The sequence below is a fragment of the Phoca vitulina genome, unplaced genomic scaffold (assembly GCF_004348235.1).
Source record: "Phoca vitulina isolate PV1807 unplaced genomic scaffold, GSC_HSeal_1.0 scaffold4, whole genome shotgun sequence".
Classification (NCBI taxonomy): domain Eukaryota; kingdom Metazoa; phylum Chordata; class Mammalia; order Carnivora; family Phocidae; genus Phoca; species Phoca vitulina.
Genome location: NW_022589707.1, coordinates 82,077,401 through 82,096,315, shown reverse-complemented (window position 1 = coordinate 82,096,315; position 18,915 = coordinate 82,077,401). Strand labels below are relative to the sequence as shown.

Below are 18,915 nucleotides of genomic sequence, written 5' to 3'. Positions count from 1 at the left end.
AGAGCACAAGCAGGGGGAGCAGCAGAGAGAGAGGGAGAAGCAGGCTCCCCGCCGAGCAGGGAGCCCGATGCGGGGCTCGATCCCAGGACCCTGGGATCATGACCTGAGCCGAAGGTAGACGCTTAACCGACTGAGCCACCCAGGCGCCCCGAGAGAACTATTTTCTGAATAAAGTTTTTTGGTAGCTATGTTTTTAAATGACACATATATAGGAAAAACTTTTAGTATTTAGAATTTATTCAATTGTTTCTAATTATCCCATGTATGATTAATAACTTTAATAACTTTACTTTTTTGGGACTGGTGGTGACTTACACTCAGTAAGTTCTCCTTAGTAGTTAAGGTAATTTGTGTTAGATCTGAGCAGACATTGATCCAGACAACAACTCTAACTGCTTTTGGTAGAAAACAATGGCATATTATCTGAGACAGTTTATCTTCCTTTTTTTTTTTTTTTTGGCTGGCTGACAGCTATTTTCCTTTATTAAAAAATGATTTTTAAAATTATTTATACTACCTCTATTGAACTATAAATTAGTAACGACACAATTAATCCTAGAATCTACGAATTCTTCATTTAAAAGCAAATCTTAAATATCAAGAGAAAGAAAGCCTATCATGCATAAAGAGAGAGATTGGTGTGAAGAGCAGAGAAGGAAGAAGCTGAGGGAGGTTGAGGAGAAAGAATCAAAGGATTGGGACCAGGATGAGAGACCGGGATGGAAGTTTATGGCATTATTTCCACTGGATGAGCCATATTACCCAGTGTGGTATGACTTGAAAGCTAACTTGAAAACTTAACTGCTTTTGAGCGTAAGGATTACCTTGAGGTGGATATTGTTATTCCCATTTTACAGATGAGAAAGTACACACAGAAAGGTTAAGTAATTTGCCCAAGGTCATATAGTTTGGCTGAACTGGAATATGAACCCAAGCAGTTTGACTCCAGAGCCCACCTTCTTAACTTCCCCCTTCTTCACCTCTCCAGGCTTTGGCAATGTCAGTTCTCTTCACCACAATATCATGGAATTTCTAGTCCTATCTTCTTCCCCCATCCCAGGCTTCATTCATGGTCCCTATGCTAGGTTTCAGCTTTTAACTCCTCTCTTTTGATATAATATTTTAAAGACAATAGGATACTGTGGGATACTAACAAAGTTGATCGATAAATATGGACATGGAAGGGAACCCAAAAGGCATCATAGATGAAAAAAGGGCAAGGTACAAAAAAGTGTGTATAGCATGCTCCTAGCTGTATAAAGGAAAGGAATATACATTTGTATATGATATTAATCAGAGTCCTAGCAAGAAAGAGATAAGACCCTGAGAGTTAATAAGGGGACTGTTTATAAAAAGTGTGGGCAGATCAAGGAAAACCAACAAGGCAGTGGTGAAGCACCTCAGGGCTAGCTGAGGGGAGCTGTCAGCCGTCTACTGTCTGAGAAGACTGCTGGTAGCAATTCTAGCCTGCGGGAAGAGGGGGTGGGAGCTGTTACCACAACCCAGGGTGGTTGGACCGGGCTGCTCAGCAGGAGCTGTAGCCCTTAAGAGAGGAATGGAAGCATGGCTAACTCCGGGCCCAACAAGGAAGAAGCTGCTCCCCTTCCTAACCTCTCATCTTTTGCTGGTTGGATCTTCCCCACCCCTCTGTTTCTCCATTGCCCAAATTCTACTGGAAGAAGCCAGACAGCTCTTTCATTGCTCATAAGGTCAGTCTTCAGGGCACAGAGCAGAGTAGAGAAAGGTGGAGAAGGAACAGTGAGGGGTGAATTGACAGTATCTCTGCATATAAACAGAGTATTTCTAAAAAGATCCATCAGAAACAAGGTTCTGATGGAAGCAAGAGACTTTTTAAAAAAATACATTTTATTTTTAGAATAGTTTTTGATTCACAGAAAAATTGAGGGGATAGTATGGAGAGTTCCCATGTACCCTATAGCCAGTTTTTCCTATTAGCAACTTAAATTTGTATAGTATTTTTGCCACAATGAAAAAATTAATATTGATACATTATTATTAACTAAAGTCAACAGTTTGTTCAGATTTCCTTGGTTTTTACCAAACGTTAGTTTTCTGTTCCACATTACGTTTAGTCTTCTTATTTCCTTAGGCTCCTCTTGGCTGTGACAGTTTCTCAGACTTCCTTTGTTTTTGATGACCTTGACAGTTTTGAGGAGTACTGGCTAAGTATTTTGTAGGCTACTTCTGAGCTGGCATTTATCCGGTTTTTCTCATACTTAGACTGGTGTTATGCTTCTGGGGGGAGGAAAACCATACAGGGCAAGAGACATTTTTATCTTATCATATCAAGGATACACAGTTTCAATATGACTTATCATTGTTGATAGGGTAATGAGCTTGATCACCTGTTAGGTTTCTCCACTGTAAAGTGACTCTCTCCTACCCTACCCCCTTTTCTATAACCGTATTCTTTGAAAAGAAGTCACTATATGCAGCCCACACTTAAGAGAGGGGAGTTAACCTCCATCTCCGTGAGGGTGGAGTATCTACATAGATTACTTAGAGTTCTTCTGTAACAGAGATTTGTGTCAGCCCCCTCCATTTATTCATTTATTCAATTATTTATTTATGTCCGTATGGAATCATGACTCTTTTATCCTTTGTATTAGAATCTAATACTACTTTATTTTGTTCATCAAATTACTCCAGGTTTGGCCTTGAAAGCTTTCATTTGGCTCCCATGCCCCTTTGACATGTCCCCATCAACGTAGGGTGGTTTTCATTTTGGTTTTTGGAGCACTTCCTTACTTTCTGGCACTGCAAGATGCTCGAGGCTTATCTTTTTTTTTTTTTTTTTTTAAGTAATCTTTACACCCAACGTGGGGCTTGAACTCACAACCCCTAGATCAAGAGTCACATACTCTATTGACTGAGCCAGCCAGGAGCCCCTCCAGGCTTATCTTGTATATTTCCTGTATCAGTCCTTGAATCTGCCATTTCTCTAAGGAAGCCCACCCGGTTTCTTTTATTGGGAAACAGTATTAGAAACCACGATGTGGGCAGTCGGTGGGCTCATTGCTGCTAGGATGGCATTGCTGATAGAACAAAGAAATACATGTGTGTATTATGAAATAATATTAGGTAACATTTTACATATTATAAAATATGTATATAAACATACCTATAGTACTTCTATATGTAACCATCTGTATCTCTATTAAGCTTAAGGTAAGTTCATACTAATAAAGAGACTTATTTTTGTTGTATGCTATTTTGTACTATATCATTTTTTTAAAATAATAGCCATATGGTAGTTTGTCAATCATTTAAAAAGAACTAATATGATGTTTGAAATTCCCTAGTGATAAGATAAATTGTATATATATATACATATATATATGTCTTAATAGTTGTGGATTACTAGATGAAAAAGTTCTATTAAAAATTTTGTGACTCAAGCTTTTAAAAATATATTACGGGAAAAATACATTAGGGCAACTGGGTGATTAAAAGGACTCACGTGAATTATTCTTTCATAAAGAATGATCCCCCTATGAACTTGTATGTTGCATGAGTACCTCAACGTGGTCAAAATGGAAATAATGATCTTCTTTCAACCCCATTTTTTCATCTGCTGCTCTTCCTGAATTTCCCATCTTTGTGACTGGCATCCCATCCATTCAGCTGCCTAAGGCAGAAACGTAGGACACCTCCTGATGCGGTCTTCTTTGATGCCTTTGATGTCATTCTGCTGTCAAGTCTACTTTTTAAATAACTCTCCAGTTCCTCTGGTTCTCTCCATCTCTACTGCTACTGCCTGGGTTTAGGCCAGGATTACCCCAAGGGCACCCTAATAGTTCTCCCTGCTTCTCTTCTTGTTCTACTCACAAGATATTCTTCAAACCAGCCAGTAACAGTTTTAGAAATGCGTATCTGGTCAGGTTTGTCCTTAGCTTAAAATTTCTCAAAATGGCTCTCTATCACCCTCTTCTTTTATGCACCCATGGTACCGAGTGAGCTCTTTCTGCCTTGGAGGCTTGCTTCTTCCTCTGTTTGGGACCCTTTTCACCATCCCTAGCTTCTGTCTTGCTTTAGGTGCCCCTTTCATGGAGTCCTCCCTGGAGTCTTCCCTAATAGCCAAAGGCCAGGGTTGATGTTCTTCCTACATAGGTCTTAGCACTTTTTTTTTTTTTTTTTAAAGTAGGCTCCACGCCCAGTGTGGGGCTTGAACTCATGACCCTGAGATCACGAGTCGCTTGTTCGACCGACTGAGCCAGCCAGGCACCCCTTAGCACTCTTAATATGCATGCACTTACCACACTGAAGGGTGCTTGTCTGAACCCACTACTAGGCTATAACCTCCTGGAAGGCAAAGACTTTATCAGGAGCGCCTTGGAGTCAGACTGTCTGAAGTTGCAGTCGTCCAGACTGAAAATGGCTCTGTCATTTTCTACCTGTGGGCAGTTACTTAGCTTCCCTTTGGTTCAATTTCCTCACCTTTAAAATAAGTGTATATGAAAATAGTACCTAACTCATAATGTTGATGTGAGAATTAAATGCAATGCCTGGCACATAGTAAGCCCTTGATAAACGTTAGCTATTATAATTGAGTTTTGGAGCCTAGGGAGTAGATTGAGTTAGATCTTGGTATATTTTGAGCTTCATTTCAAAAAAAGGTACGTGAGTGTATGTATATATGTTATTTGATGTTGCCAGGAATAGCTAATTTTATCTGTCAAAAATTTCTTCCTAGCACGCTCTTTTGAGTCACGGATTTTGGCTTTTAAGCAAGCTAAAGGTTGTTGATTGGGAGGACGGCCAGGAAAAACTTCTCCACGGCTTCTGAATCACATGTTGGACAAATCTGGCCTCACAAGCAGCAAGCTGCCTTCTGTTTCCAATCATTTTTCTTTCTAATTTAGTTTCTCCCACCAAAAGGGATTATAATTGATTTTCATTGCAGAGTCCATGGAAGATGTCACAAGATGTAGAGGCAATTATTCGCAAGTAGATGGAACCCATATTTGCTGAGCGTCACCACTGGCTCTGTCCCAAATGCTAAGCAGTAGCAAGACTTCCCTGGATTGAGACAACGTGCCACTTATCTGAGGGGACTGGCACAGGTCTTGGCTAAGAGACTTTTCTTCTTATTCTCACCTACACCTCTGACATTCTTTAAAAAAAAAAAAAAGAAAGAAAAAGAAAAAAAGGCAAGTGGCAGCATCTTATTTATGAAAGCCTCTCCAAGAGCATACTGGTCAGTGGTCTGGCCCCCGAAGGCTTGAATCCAGGTCCTATCTCAAAACAGACTCGCCTCAGGGAAAATCAGTCTCCTTCCTAAACTACACTTAGCTTCCTTTCATCTCTTTACCTCCCAGTATCTCCCCTCCTTCGCCTTCTCTAACCTGCAGAGAACAGTCTCCCTCCTCTTGAGTTCCCATATTCTGTTCTTTCACCCATTCATACCATTCCTAAACATAGGGATTTGTTCTTGCTTTGAAACTCCTCTAAAAAGAGGGCAATCTGGAAATGACTTCTGTCAACACGAAAGCCAATATATTGTAAAAAAATAAACATTTACAAAAAAGAGGAAAATTGCAACTACAGCAAAGAACAAAAATCAGGGACAATGCTCTTCACTCCTCCTGTGTCTGCCCCAAATCGACACATCAAGCCTTCACTAGGATACCTCACCAGCATCTCCCTTGGGTTAAATGCTCCTTCTGTGGAGCTCTTTCTATACTTTCATTCCTCGCACACATTTGACATCATCTTGTGGTTGTGCCAATTCCTTCTGTGTTTGTGTGTTTAACCCCCAGTAGAAATAAGTTTCTTAAGGGCTGAAGCTTATCTCTGTGATTCTGAGCACGTTTCCTAATCAATCTCACAAATAGAAGGAAGTAATAATCATTCTTCACATTGTTGTGATAATTAAGTATAGTAAGAGAATTTTCTAGACCACAGTAAACTGCTCCGTGGTTAATTTCTTTGTCTTTCTTCTTTGGTTTTTGGTCTCCTCCATGGGAGAGGATATGCAGCACTGATTGGGAGTGTGGATTCTGGGTTTGAGTCCCTGCTCAGCCATTCCCTAAGGAATTCAGGAAACACTTCATCTCTCCATGTCTCATTTTCCTTGCCTGCAAATTTGGGATAATAATGGTATTTACTTCATAGGGTTCCTGCAGTAATTAAATGATGCGGAGTAGGTAAAGCAATTAGAACCTAGCACATGGTGAGGACTAACAAATGTTGGCCGTTATTATTGGCATAATGCTCAGTGTAGAGTAGGTGCCTAAAAAATACTTAGAATGAATTGGAAAAAAAATTCATAGCACGGTCCTTTTAATAAACAGATCAGCTGGGGTAACCTTGATCGCTACCCAATGGCTGTCTTCTTTTCTATTCAGTTTGCCAATTTATCTTACACCTGGGCCTTGTAAACCATTTGCTGGACCAGTTCAAATTGCATTCGGGTCATAAAAATCAAAAATTGTTTAGAAGACAAAAGCCAGAAGGAATTAGTAAGTGGAATTATAATCAAATAGGAAAGGTGTTTAACGTGGGTGAATGAGAGATTCCCACCGGTATACATCTTATTTAAAATCTTAATTAGAGTTCTGGAAAAGGCAGTCATATGCTAATGTAATGTTAATATAATTACATTGGGGATAAATGGAAATGCTAATACGGGCTGAGGACCGATATAAAGAAATCTAAATAAGGCTTTTTTCTTCTAAAGAGCTTGTAATGTTTTATAAACAATCTCATTAATCTGAATCTAAGTATTTCCAGAAAAGTAGAATAGGATTCTTCACTCAGTAATATTGCTTTCTTTTAAAAACATTTTTTTAATTTTAATTTTATCAGTGTTACAGTGGGAAGAATCAACTCGTTTTACAGGGTGAATAAGATAAAATAGCAATCCTCAGCTCCTTCTGCCAGGTTCTCTTTCCCAAAGGTGACCACTTTTCAAATCCTGTAGCTGATGCTTTGATGTGTATGTCCACATCTCTAAATTGTATTCATGCATTTCTGGTTTTTCGGTTTTGTTTTTTCCAGTTTTCTCACCAGGTGAGATGAAGATTTAGCTCTGTTTCCTCTGTTCCCACTACTGCCAAACCCCTGCATACCGCATTTCTCCACCTATCCATAATTTTGGCTAGATTTATAGTGACTATTCACGTTATTAAAATTATGTTTTCTATTCACAAAGGAGCTATGTGGTAAGCTGCTATTACTTTTTACTTCCTGGACTTTTTTTTTTTTCTTTCTGGTGATCCCTTAATTTCAGTTGTCTTGGTTTTCTGTTTATCTTGTGTTATTTGCTTAGTTTTCTATGACCACTAACACATATCACTAATGTAACCCCAAACCCTCCTCCAGTGTAATTGGGAGTTTCCTTTCAATATGTTCATTATGTTCCATATGTTCATTCACATCAAGCATTTGATTAACTTCATTTTGAAAAATAGACCCTTTCCCAGGGTCATCTGAACAGCTTCACAGCCAGAAATCTGCCTTTCCTGTCATCCTGTGTGTTCCCTCTGTCTGTCCCCTGTGCTCATCTTCTTCTCCTGTTTCCCATTTTCCTCTTTCTTGGTTTACTCATCCTTTAGGTGGAGCACATCCTCTATCCACTAGCTTCCTGATGAAGGATGTGTGGGAGGTAAAGTTTTTGAGAACTCGCAAGCCTGAAAATATCTTTATTCTTTACTTATACTTGATTTATAACGTGATTGAGTATAGGATTCTGGATTGGAAATAATTTTCCCTCAGAATTTTGAAAGCATTGCTCTATTGTCTTCTCTCTTCCAGAGTTCCTTTGGAGAAATCTGAACACATTCGGACCCTTTCACCTTTAATTTGTTCAGTAACAAAAATTAAACAGAGTAAATTTTAAAGATCTAATTGGCTTTATTAATTGATTCATGAATTGAGCAGCATCCCAACTAGCAAGTAGAGGGGAGATTAAACAGAGTAAATTTTAAAGATCTAATTGGCTTTATTAATCGATTCATGAATTGGGCAGCATTCCAACTAGCAAGTAGAGGGGAGCACCAAGGGGCTACAGGAAGGGAAAGGTTTTTAAAAGTAGAGAGGGAGCAGATAAAAGGAAATTATTAGCAAAGGATCCATTGTTTTAGGCAAGGTCCCCCTCCTAAGGGGAGCAGAGGGGGAGGGGTCTATCAGTAAACTTCCTAGTGCTGACCAGGAAATTCCCAGGTGGACTGGTTAAAGGTTACATTTCTGTGGAGTCGAAACTGCAGTGAGGCTAGGTATTAAGTCTTAGTATACAGGTTTGGGGCCTTAACCTAAGTGACACCATTTTGGGCCTGTGGTTTTCTTTTAAACAGCTTTTTCACTGGAAACTTATACAATCTTCCCTTTGAACTCGGTTCAGTGGTGTGGGTCTATTTTCAGGCACCATGCTAGGGATTTGGTGGGCCCTTTTTCTATTTTTTCCTAAGGACTCTTTTTTACTTTCTTCAAGAAATGTCTTATAGTTTCCAATTCTGATTTCATAAGGGTAGTGAAATAAGAACCCATGTCTTCTCTGAAGACATTAAGGTATTTAGTTGTTATTTTTTTTTAAATGTACTTTTCTTCTTCCTGTACGTTTTCTATTTTCACCACATTTTTTTCCTGTTCGTTTTTTGGTCTCTATGTATTCATATTAGGGGCTTTTCTCAGATTCTCCTCATGCTTGAGTGCCTGCTCTTACTTCAAAGTTGGGGCCTCCAGAGCTGCCTGGGGGCTCCGAGTGGGTGTGATATCCTGTCCAGTGAGCTGGCCGCTGTTGGGTGGGGAACCCCTGACGTCATCACCCTTGTCGACATCGTTAGGTCTTTATCTTGCATCTAACAGATTCCCATCTGGAGAAAGGCTTGTTCGGTCTTCTGCTTGGAAGTAAGAGACTGGCTCCTGTCGTTCCGGGTTGAGCAAGTTCTGCAATATAGCATGTATACGTCGTTTACTTAACTCCTCTGGTTTCCACTGATTAGACAGACGTTCTGCTTTCCCCTCTTTGAAGATGAAAGCTGTTGTGTGCCAGGGTGAGGGAGGCTCGTCACACAGGAGTCTGCAGGGAGAGAGGGGCATCTACTAGGGATCTGCCCTCCTTTGTCAGAAGCAGCTGGGCCGATCCCGGAGCCCTGACTATTCGGTGGCTTCAACGCACTCTGTTCTCAGCTTTCCCCTCTGAGGAAGCAGAATTCACTCTTCCTGAGTTCTAGTACAGAGAGTACCTCAGTACCACTTGTTCATCGGCTCTGCAGCCTTTACAAAGTTTCTTGTCATGCTCACTTTATCCCTGTAGGTTTATGCCTTAAAAACCCTTTACTATAGTTTCAGTGCAGTGTAGGAGAGAGTAAAAGCATGTGTGCAAATCAGCTATCTTTTTGCAATTCTGCTTTCTTAGGTGAAAATCCTACATCTGGTATTTTCTAGTATTTGGGGAGTTCTGCAGTTGCCTTCAACTGGAGAAAAACCAAAAGCAGCAGACTTCTGGGCGTGTTGAGCTTCGAGTACCAGCTCCCTTTTCATTCGGAAACCTACAATTGTGCTCTGGCTTCCCTCACAGATCGTCTAATGAAAAGTAAAAATTCTCCAAATCGAGAACCAATAAAAAGCTACAGGAATCTGATTGCAAAAAAACATTTTCAAAAGTACTTGGCACTCACAAGGTGCCTGGATAGCTCAGTCGGAGGAGCCCGCGACTCTTGATCTTGGGGTTGCGAGTCTGAGCCCCACGTTGGGCCTCGGGACTTCTTAAAAAAAAAGTACTTGGCACTCAAAATAATTTCCTCACTGTGGTAGACATCATAATAATGGCCTCCCAAAGAGGACTATATTCTAATCCCCAGAAACTGGAAGTAGGTAAAGTTACAGGGCAAAGAGGAATTAAAGTAGTAGATAGAATTAAATTAGCAAATCAACTGACTTTATGATAAAGGGATCATCCTGGATTATCTGGATGGATACAATATAATCACAAGGGTTTTGTTTTTTGTTTTGTTTTGTTTTTTAAGTAGGCTCCACACCCAACATGGGGCTTGACCTCATGACCCAGAGATTCCAGAGATCAAGATTCGCACACTCTACTGACTGAGCCAGCCAGGCACCCCTAATCACAAGGGTTCTTAAATGAGAAAGAAGGAAGCAGAAGGTCAATGTCAGAGTAAGCTGGGATGAGGAAGACTGACTGGCCATTGCTGGCTTTGAAGGTGAAGGAAGGGGCCGTTGGCAAAGGAATGCAGGCAGCAGAGGACCGTAAAGCTGGAGAAAGCAAGGCAACAGATTCTTCTTTAAAGCCCCCAAAAGGAACCAGCCCTGCTGATGCTGATTTGAGTCCCATAACATTCATTCCAGACTTCTAACCTCCAGAATTGTTGAGAATAAACTGCTGTTGCTGCAAGTCACTAAATTTGTGGTAATGTGTTACAGCAGTAACGGGAAACTGGTATACCTCTTATAAAATAAGTGATTGTCATTTATAGCCTTTAGATTTTGACGGTTTCAGTAAGCTGATTACATTATTTTTGCCTTCCCATTTCTTACTACAGGTAGATTTATGCCTAGATTTAGAGTTAATGAAGTTTAAGCTTTGGGTCTTTTAAAGTACATAGGAATCCTCAGGATATTGAAGTTATAGAGTGTTTTAGGTAGAAAGAGCTGGTGTGCATCCAGGAAGCATTCCTAAATCACCCAGAGACCTTAGAAGAGGGCGATCTAGATTGTCAAGTTTCAAGCAATTTGTTGTGATTTCTGTTCTCATTCTGAATAAATTCTCATGTTCAACCTAATTTTGCTCTGGTAATTTTATATTCTTTTTCTTACAGAAAACTCCCCAAATTGTATCTGCTCCAGGCCCCCCAAAACCCTAGATCCACCTGTGTCTTTTGTCATTTTCTTTGTAAAGAAGAGTTAAAAACATCACACACACACACACACACACACACAATTAATCAGTGGGAAAAAAGAAAGGAGTGGTAGCTAAGGTTCAAGAGGCTGATGAACCCCCTACACCAGGGCCTTCTACAACATCAACTCTGCCAATGAGATCCGAAGGGAAGTATGTTAGTGCCCAGGAATAGGGACTTACTAATTAATATTTTAAGAAAGTTGGTCAAAACTGTAGCTGATTCTGTCATGATCTTAAGATAACAGGACACACTCTAAAGAGAGGGAATGGGAAGAGTCATCGGAAGAGAATCTGACACATTAGAATTGAAACGAAATCAATCCAAAGAAGCAAATATTTATTGCATTCCTCAGCAGATAGGCAGCCGGTGTTGTCTGGGGCAGCAGGGGAATGGCTGCTCCTAGTTGTTAGGAAAAGGCATCCTTAACTGCCCCATGGTACCTTGTCATACGTAGAACAAGGGCATCCACTTTTAAAAGGTATTTATTAATTCTTCTTTCACAGTATCCTTTTTTTTTAAATGGGGGCAATTTACCACTAGGTACCAGTTTTTGTATGATGTTCAGAGTTGCTTATTGCCAGAGAAAGTTCTTTATGCGCTTCATCTCACTTATTTCTCTTGGCCAGTTCAGGAGATGGAGTCTTGGTGTCACTTTACAGGTGGAGATTCTGAGACTCAAAGTGGGTAACAAAGGAGGAGGGATTTGATCCCAGGTAGTCTATGCATGTAGTCATGATGCTCTACTGCTTCTAGAGTATCTCCTGCCAATAAAGAGTCCCATGAAATGGCCAACAAGAGTGGGTAAGTTAAATGCTCTATGTCATAGGACAGTGGGTCTCATCCCCATTTGGGGCCCTCACACCTGGGTACTTCCTGCCCAGCCCCACCACTGACACTCATTGCCTGGGTCAGCAATTCTTTCTCTCTCTCTCTTTTTAAGTAAACTCAACCCCCAGCATGGGGCTTGAACTCACAACCCAGAGATCAAGAGTCGCGTGCTCTACTGACTGAGCCAGCTGGGCACCTCCGAGTCAGCAATTCTCAGTGGTAGGAGTGAGTATGACTTGATGTAGTCTGAAGAAACCCTGACCCCTCAGGTGATGTTTATATGACCTATTAAAGGTCCTGTTGGAGAATCCTGTTGTTTAGAATACTCACTGAAAGGGGGGGGGGGTGCAGAATTAAAGCAGGTCACCAAATAGTATGTATGGTATAATCTCATTTTGGTAAACACGTGTAGGTATATGTGTGGAAGAGCATTAACCAAACTGCTAACTGTAATCTTCATGCTTTCTATATTTGCCATCTATCTTGTTTCAAGAGAAAACAAGCAAACTTAAATAAAAACAATGTTCAGGAAGCAAACCCCTGGGGAGGGTTATTTCAGGGAGCCATTGGCTTAGAAGTGATGGTCTTGCAGTTATTTGTGTTCCAGGAAATTGGCAGCCCTTGGAAGAATGACAATAAAACTCTTTACCATGGGTGGTGCTTCAGGGAGAACAAAGATTTCTGGAAAAGCGATAACTTTCTGGAGAAACCTGGCTAACCAGGAAGGCATCTGGTTTGGGGGGGTGGGGTGGGCAAAGTCAAAACTTCGAATATGCTCTTTGTTCAAATTTAGGAAAAGGGGTGCTCACCAAGAACAGAACTCTGTAGGAACCTAAATTTTTCCTAATTTCCATAATTATACCTCAAGCCCCTATGTGCTACAAGTGTATCCATGATGTAGCAGAATGCTCTTGTTTCTGTGGAGTTTGTTCACCTTGTGGCAAGAGTCACAGTAGAGAAAAGAGACATGAATGGACCAGAGGTCTGCTTCTCTTCTAAACCGTCAGAGTGAAATGCACAGATGCTGTGGGGGCACACTGCAAGCTACCGCTGGACTAATGAAGTTAAACACGCAGAGAAAGTAGAGGATATGATTTAAAATCAACCTAATGTAAAAGGCAGGGGTGATGAGACTCTGCAAGTAGGAAAGAGAAAGTAAAAGGTTGATGGTTTTGTGCTATATCCAACAAATGGATTTTATTCATGTCTACAGACAATGCATTAAAAATATCGGATGTCATTCATCTATTCAACTATTTACTGAGCAGCAATCCAGGGGAGGTATGGTGTTTGGGGACACATCTCAGGGACACAATATCCTTCTACCTTGTTGCTTTATTATTATTTTTTTTTAATTTAAGATTTTTATTTATTTATTTTTGTGAGAGATAAGGGGAGAGAGAGAGAGAGCACAAACAGGGGGTGGGGGGGAAGGGCAGAGGGAGAAGCAGACTCCTCACTGAGCAGGGAGCTTGATGTGGGACTTGATCCCAGGACCCTGGGATCATGACCTGAGCAGAAGGCAGACACTTAACTGACTGAGCCACCCAGGCGCCCTACCTTGTTGCTTTCGCTTGTATGGCCTTAAGCTCATTAAGATGGCGACATCTGTGTTTCATGTAGCAGGATGGAGGAAGCAAAAAAAAGAAATTGCTATCATGTGACATTCCTTTCTATTTCTGCCTACAAGGAGACCGGAAAATATCATCTTTGTGCTTGGTAGCTGTGTGTAAAAATATTGGGGTATCTATTACCACAGATGAATGAGAGAATGGATATTGCGGTACAGGTAGTACTCCTGGCCATAAGCATCTATTGCAGGGTATCTCAACCTTGGCAACACTCACATTTTGGGTGGTTTTGGTGGGTATCGGCTGTCCTGTGCATTGTAGAGCGGGCTTAGCAGCATCCCTGGCCTCTACCCACCAGACCATTCCCCTAGTTGTGACAACCAAAACCTCTTGAAGCATTGCTAAATGTCCCTGGGAACAACTTCCCTACTCCCAATTGAGAAACACTGTTCTATTGTGCATAGGAACTATGTTCGTCACTGTGCAGGAGACAACACCAAACCGAAAGTGAAATAATTTCAAACAGTAATAAGAGCTATGATGAAAATAAAATAAGGTCAAGACAGATCGGGTTGGAATGCAGGATGTACTGTGGACTCAAAAGCCCTGAAAGAAAAGATGTTGGCTTCTCCTAAGAAGAATCAGAGCATAGGTGTGGTTGGAAGGAAATGGGGACCCTGGTGAGGTCTTGGTAATGGGATCTTTAAGCAGGGAATGATGAGTCACGAGAGCACGTACTAGGAGAGGAGTAAGAGAGAACACAGGGAGACCAGTAGGAACCTGTCACAGTCGTCCAGGTGAGAAAGGATGATGGCTTGGTTTGGCAGTGGAAACAGTGCGAAATAAAATTGCTGGAGAAAAAGAACGAAGATAGCAGCTGCCTATGGCAATCTTTGATTTATCCAAATAGCTACTGGGGAGGCCAAGTGGTGTTAAAGGGTGTCTACTTCCCACACATTGTGAAGTTCAGTCCAGTCCACTATAGATTTGTGCTGTTTGTTCTGTATTAGTTTCTTCCTAAGGCTGCTGTAATACATTACCACAAACTTGGTGGCAAAAAATTTTATTGTCTCATAGTTCTGGAGGCCAGAAGTCCAAAAATGAGTCTCACTGGTGTCTGCAGGGTCATGTCCCCTCTGGAGGCTCTGGGAGAATCTGTTCCTTGCCTCCTCTAGCTCTGGTGGTTGCAGCACTCCAGTCTCTGCCTCTGTGGTCACAGTGACTTCTCCTCTGTGTGGGGACATCTTCCTTGCCTCTTTCTTGTAAGTGTGTTTGTGACTATATTTAGGGCCCATCCAGATTATTCAGGACAATCTCTCTACCTCAAGATCCTTAATCACATTGTTCGCCATATAAAGTAATACTCACTTATGCCATGGAAGAGAGTATTTCCAGCTTCCAGGGATTAGGGCATGGATAATTTCTGGGGGGCTGTCTTTCAGGACTGCAGTGTTAGAAATCACTTTGGCTATCCTGAGGAAGACATGTTTATTTAGCGAATAAGGTGGAAAGCACTACTGTGGAATAATAAAATGCCACTTAGTAAATTGATTAGAGAAAGAAATGCAAAAAAAAAAAAAAAAAAGAAAAGAAAATTGAATTTTTGTAAATGGAGTTTTCAAGAATTCTAGGAAAGATAGGCCAAAGGATAAGAAAGTTCAGAAAAAGAGCTTCATGGACTTTAGACAAATCCATTCTAGATATTGAAGTCAGTGCTTCTGAGGACTGTTATATTTGCACAGTATAAAGTAGGCATTCGAATACATGGTGTGTCCCACGGGCCTTGTCAATAGTGCTGGCCATGGGCCATTCAGCTGTGGTGGGGCAGAGTAGGGAGGGACGGCGAGAAGGCAGTGGACAACGGAATGAGAATGCAGAACCAGACCAACCCACAGAAGTAGAGCAAGACAACAAGAGTGGCTGCATACAAGCGGCTGGGGTGAGGAGGCTGCAGATTTCTAAAACTGAGGGTTGAGATCTAAGGTTACTTAAACATAAACTTTATTTTTTTTTTAAATATTTTATTTTTTTTGTTTTTTGTTTTTTAAGATTTTATTTATTTATTTGACAGAGAGAGAGACAGCGAGAGAGGGAACACAAGCAGGGGGAGTGGGAGAGGGAGAAGCAGGCTTCCTGCCGAGCAGGGAGCCCGATGCGGGGCTCGATCCCAGCACCCTGGGATCATGACCTGAGCCGAAGGCAGACGCCTAACGACTGAGCCACCCAGGCGCCCCTAAATATTTTAATTTATTTATTTGAGAGAGAGCTTGAGAGCAAGAGAACACTAGCAGGGGGGAGGGGTAAAGGGAGAGGGAGAAGCAGACTCCCCACTGAGCAGGGAGCCCTATGCGGGGCTCAATCCCAGAACCCTGGGATCATGGCCTGAGCCAAAGGCAGACGCTTAACCGACTGGGCCACATAGGCGCCCCTTAAACGTACACTTTAAAGCTTAAATGCTTTCTGGTAATCTTTCAAATCCTCATGCTCTTCAAAGGGTGCTCAGGCTTTCCCCTTGCTGCATAGTCTGAAAAACTATGAGGATCATTGTGGCATCTTAGTTTACATAATAATCCTGACCTAAATGTTATTACTCTTATTTTGGAGATGAGGAAATGGAAGTCTAGCAAGTTTGAATAATTTGTTCAAAATCACACAGCTAAATTAGTGGTAAGGCTGGGATTCGATTTTAGTTCTGCCAACTCTAAAGCTATGGATCTTCTCCTTCTCTATTATTTTGTCACTAGACTTGATTTCTGTGCCCGGGAGGCCAGGATCACAAACGCCCGGTACCTTCATATTTACCCACTCTGTTATTTCTGAGGCAATACTCTGAGCTGTCCCTATTCAGTTCCCTACTTGAGCAGTCCCCTTCCTTGTTATTCAGGGCGTTGTCAGCCCATATGGTCTCACTCCAGAGCTCACTCCTGTTAAATGTCTCCTGCATGGCTGTGTTCTAGCAGCAGCTCCTGACTTTTATCTGAAATAAAATTCTTATGTATTTGCTCATTTCATCTATGTTACAATGACCAAAATTAGATGTGCATGAAGTCAGTGTTAAAATGAAAATAAACAACAAAGGATGAAACAGATACTGAGAAAGTAAAAACTTTGGTCATTATTTTCCATTTTTGTTTATATTTAGGTCTTTAATGAGACAAGGAAGATGACTTTCATGTCTAAACACTGGAACAACCTAAATCATATTAATACTATTACAATCACTATCATGTTCTAGAGGAGATTCTAAAGGAATATGAATGAAAAAATAGCATTTAAGATTTAGTTTTCAGAATACAGATACACCTCAGAGAAACTGTGACCCCATTGTATGTATATTTGAGGTAATATTTGTGTAATTAGTAACTCTCATGGCGATGGGAAACATTGCTCTTTGCATATGTTGTACGTTAGCTTTCTAAGTCAAGTCCACATTGTTGTAAAATAATTTTAAGTTCAATGTATGGCAGTTATGCAAATAGATGTAAACTTCAATACCAGAGGAACCTCAAAAAGGTGTAACACCTACTAATTATGTATTATTAACACAAATGTCAACAAAAACAGTCCAACAGATATAGAAGCACAGTAACAAAAATATAATTATCAATATAGCTGTCTTATAAGAGTAAACTATAGTATCATCAGGCTTATGAAAAACAACTAAGGTCATTGTTTTTATTTTTTGCTCATTATGACCCTTCCCTATACATACAGTGGTTAATTCTGATCATTTAACCTTATTTAATCTCCCTATGAACAAATTTGCTGATACTGAATACTACTTTCAAATATATCAGCATTATCATCATCTCATTAAATAGGTTATCATTACTGAAAACTCATCAAAGCTTTTAAGGCTATTAATGGTTTCATCAACTTAAAAATCTAGTTTTGGAAGTAACTGGTTATAAATTTGTCCTTTTATTGGTAAACAGCAACCATACACCAGTGTTACTCTCAATTGAGATATCTCAATAGCGTGCTTATCATGCTTACATTTTACATGAGAGCTGGAATACAGACTTTATAATAGATCTGAAACATCATCAAATATTGTTACCATGCTGTTATGATAACAGCCTATATGTGGCATTAAAAATATTATTGGCTGGTTCTAAATAGTACCTTTTTCCGAACTGAATTTTAAATGTTCTAGAGGCTAACATGATAACAAATTGATCTTCACATGGCGTCGCACAATCTTCTTTCAAAGTTCACAGGCCCTTCTTACTGTCTTTCCCCGAACAATTCTGCAGGGAAAAAAAAAAAAAAGACTTAGGTAAGTAGTTACAACAAAGAGTGAAAAACAGATTCATAGATATGACAAGGAATTTTTTAAAAATGATCTTTTCTGTGTATGGTTATTAATTATGAGGATAATCAAATGTGAAAACATGGATTGAGAAAGTCTCAAACTTAAAAAAAACTACAAAGTTTGTGAGTTTTATTTGGAAAAAAAAGTCGAGGGGAAAAATAACACTCTTGATAAGTTCATTTATTTCCCTGCCTTAATCTATTTTGCTTTTGTTTCACAGGTTATACCAGGAAAACAAAATTTCTCAAATTCTCCTCTTACAAACCCAATTAAGATTTTTGGCAAGGAAAGAATAAAGGGACCCCCAAACCCCAGATGGGATGGCCTTTTTTGTGTGTTTGTCTTCAGATATTTGCCAATAGAACTGACTTCTCAGATTATACTCTTTGCTGATCACAAGATGATTATAATATATCATTTAAAACTGGAGGAAAATGGGATAGAAATGAACCTTAAGAGATCATTTGCACTTAAGAAAGCAAAAGTCCACACTGAGAAAAAAAAAAAACCTCATAAAATGGCGTTGAAGTGCTACTGCTTGCACATGACAGGTTCACCAAGCTCTTGCTCAGGCTGAGCAGTAATGCCTTCAGAGCAACTTTAACAATGTTAACATTAACCAAATCAGAAGACAGGATTAGAGGAGGTATTTTGAATAAGGTACCACTTTCACATGTTTGTATGTATCTTGTCACTTTAGGTAAAAATCACAGCTTTGCCTACCGAATGGGAAGAGATTTGCAAATGATATATCTGACAAGGGGTTAATACCCAAAATATATAAAGAACTTATGCAACTCAACACCAAAAAACTCAAATAATCGGATTAAAAATGGGCAGAGGACCAAAACAGACATTTTTCTAAAGAAGACCTATGAATGGCCAACAGACACATGAAAAGATGCTTATCATCACATTGTGCAAAATGCAAATCAAAATCACAATGAGGTATCACCTTACACCTGTGAGAATGACTAGGAGCAAAAACACAAGAAATATTAGTGTTGGCAAGGAAGTGAAGGAAAAAAAAAAAACCTCATGCACTGTTGGTAGGAATGTAAACTGGTGCAGCCACTGTGGAAACAGGATGGAGGTTCCTCAAAAAATTAAAAATAGAATTACCATATGATCCAGTAATTCCACTTTTGGGTATTTACCCAAAGAATACAAAGACACTAATTCAAAAAGATACATGTACTCCTCTGTTTATTGCAGCATTATTTACAATAGCCAAGATATGTAAACAACCCAAATGTCCATCCATAGACAAAAAGATAAAGATGATGGTGTGTGTGTGTGTGTGTGTGTGTGTGTGTGT

At 40.2% G+C, this 18,915-nt stretch overlaps 1 protein-coding gene across 2 annotated transcripts in view; it reads right to left on the bottom strand.

The window, feature by feature from the left end:
- Nucleotides 1-15,694: 15,694 nt before the first annotated feature.
- The window catches only part of BCAP29 (B cell receptor associated protein 29), a 49,515-nt gene continuing 46,294 nt past the window's right edge, over nucleotides 15,695-18,915 (bottom strand). For both annotated transcript variants that reach the window (XM_032402381.1, XM_032402382.1), the window contains exon 8: nucleotides 15,695-17,532. In XM_032402381.1, the coding sequence (XP_032258272.1) occupies nucleotides 17,497-17,532 (36 nt within the window). In that variant the 3' untranslated portion in view covers nucleotides 15,695-17,496. The remainder of the gene's footprint in view (nucleotides 17,533-18,915) is intronic.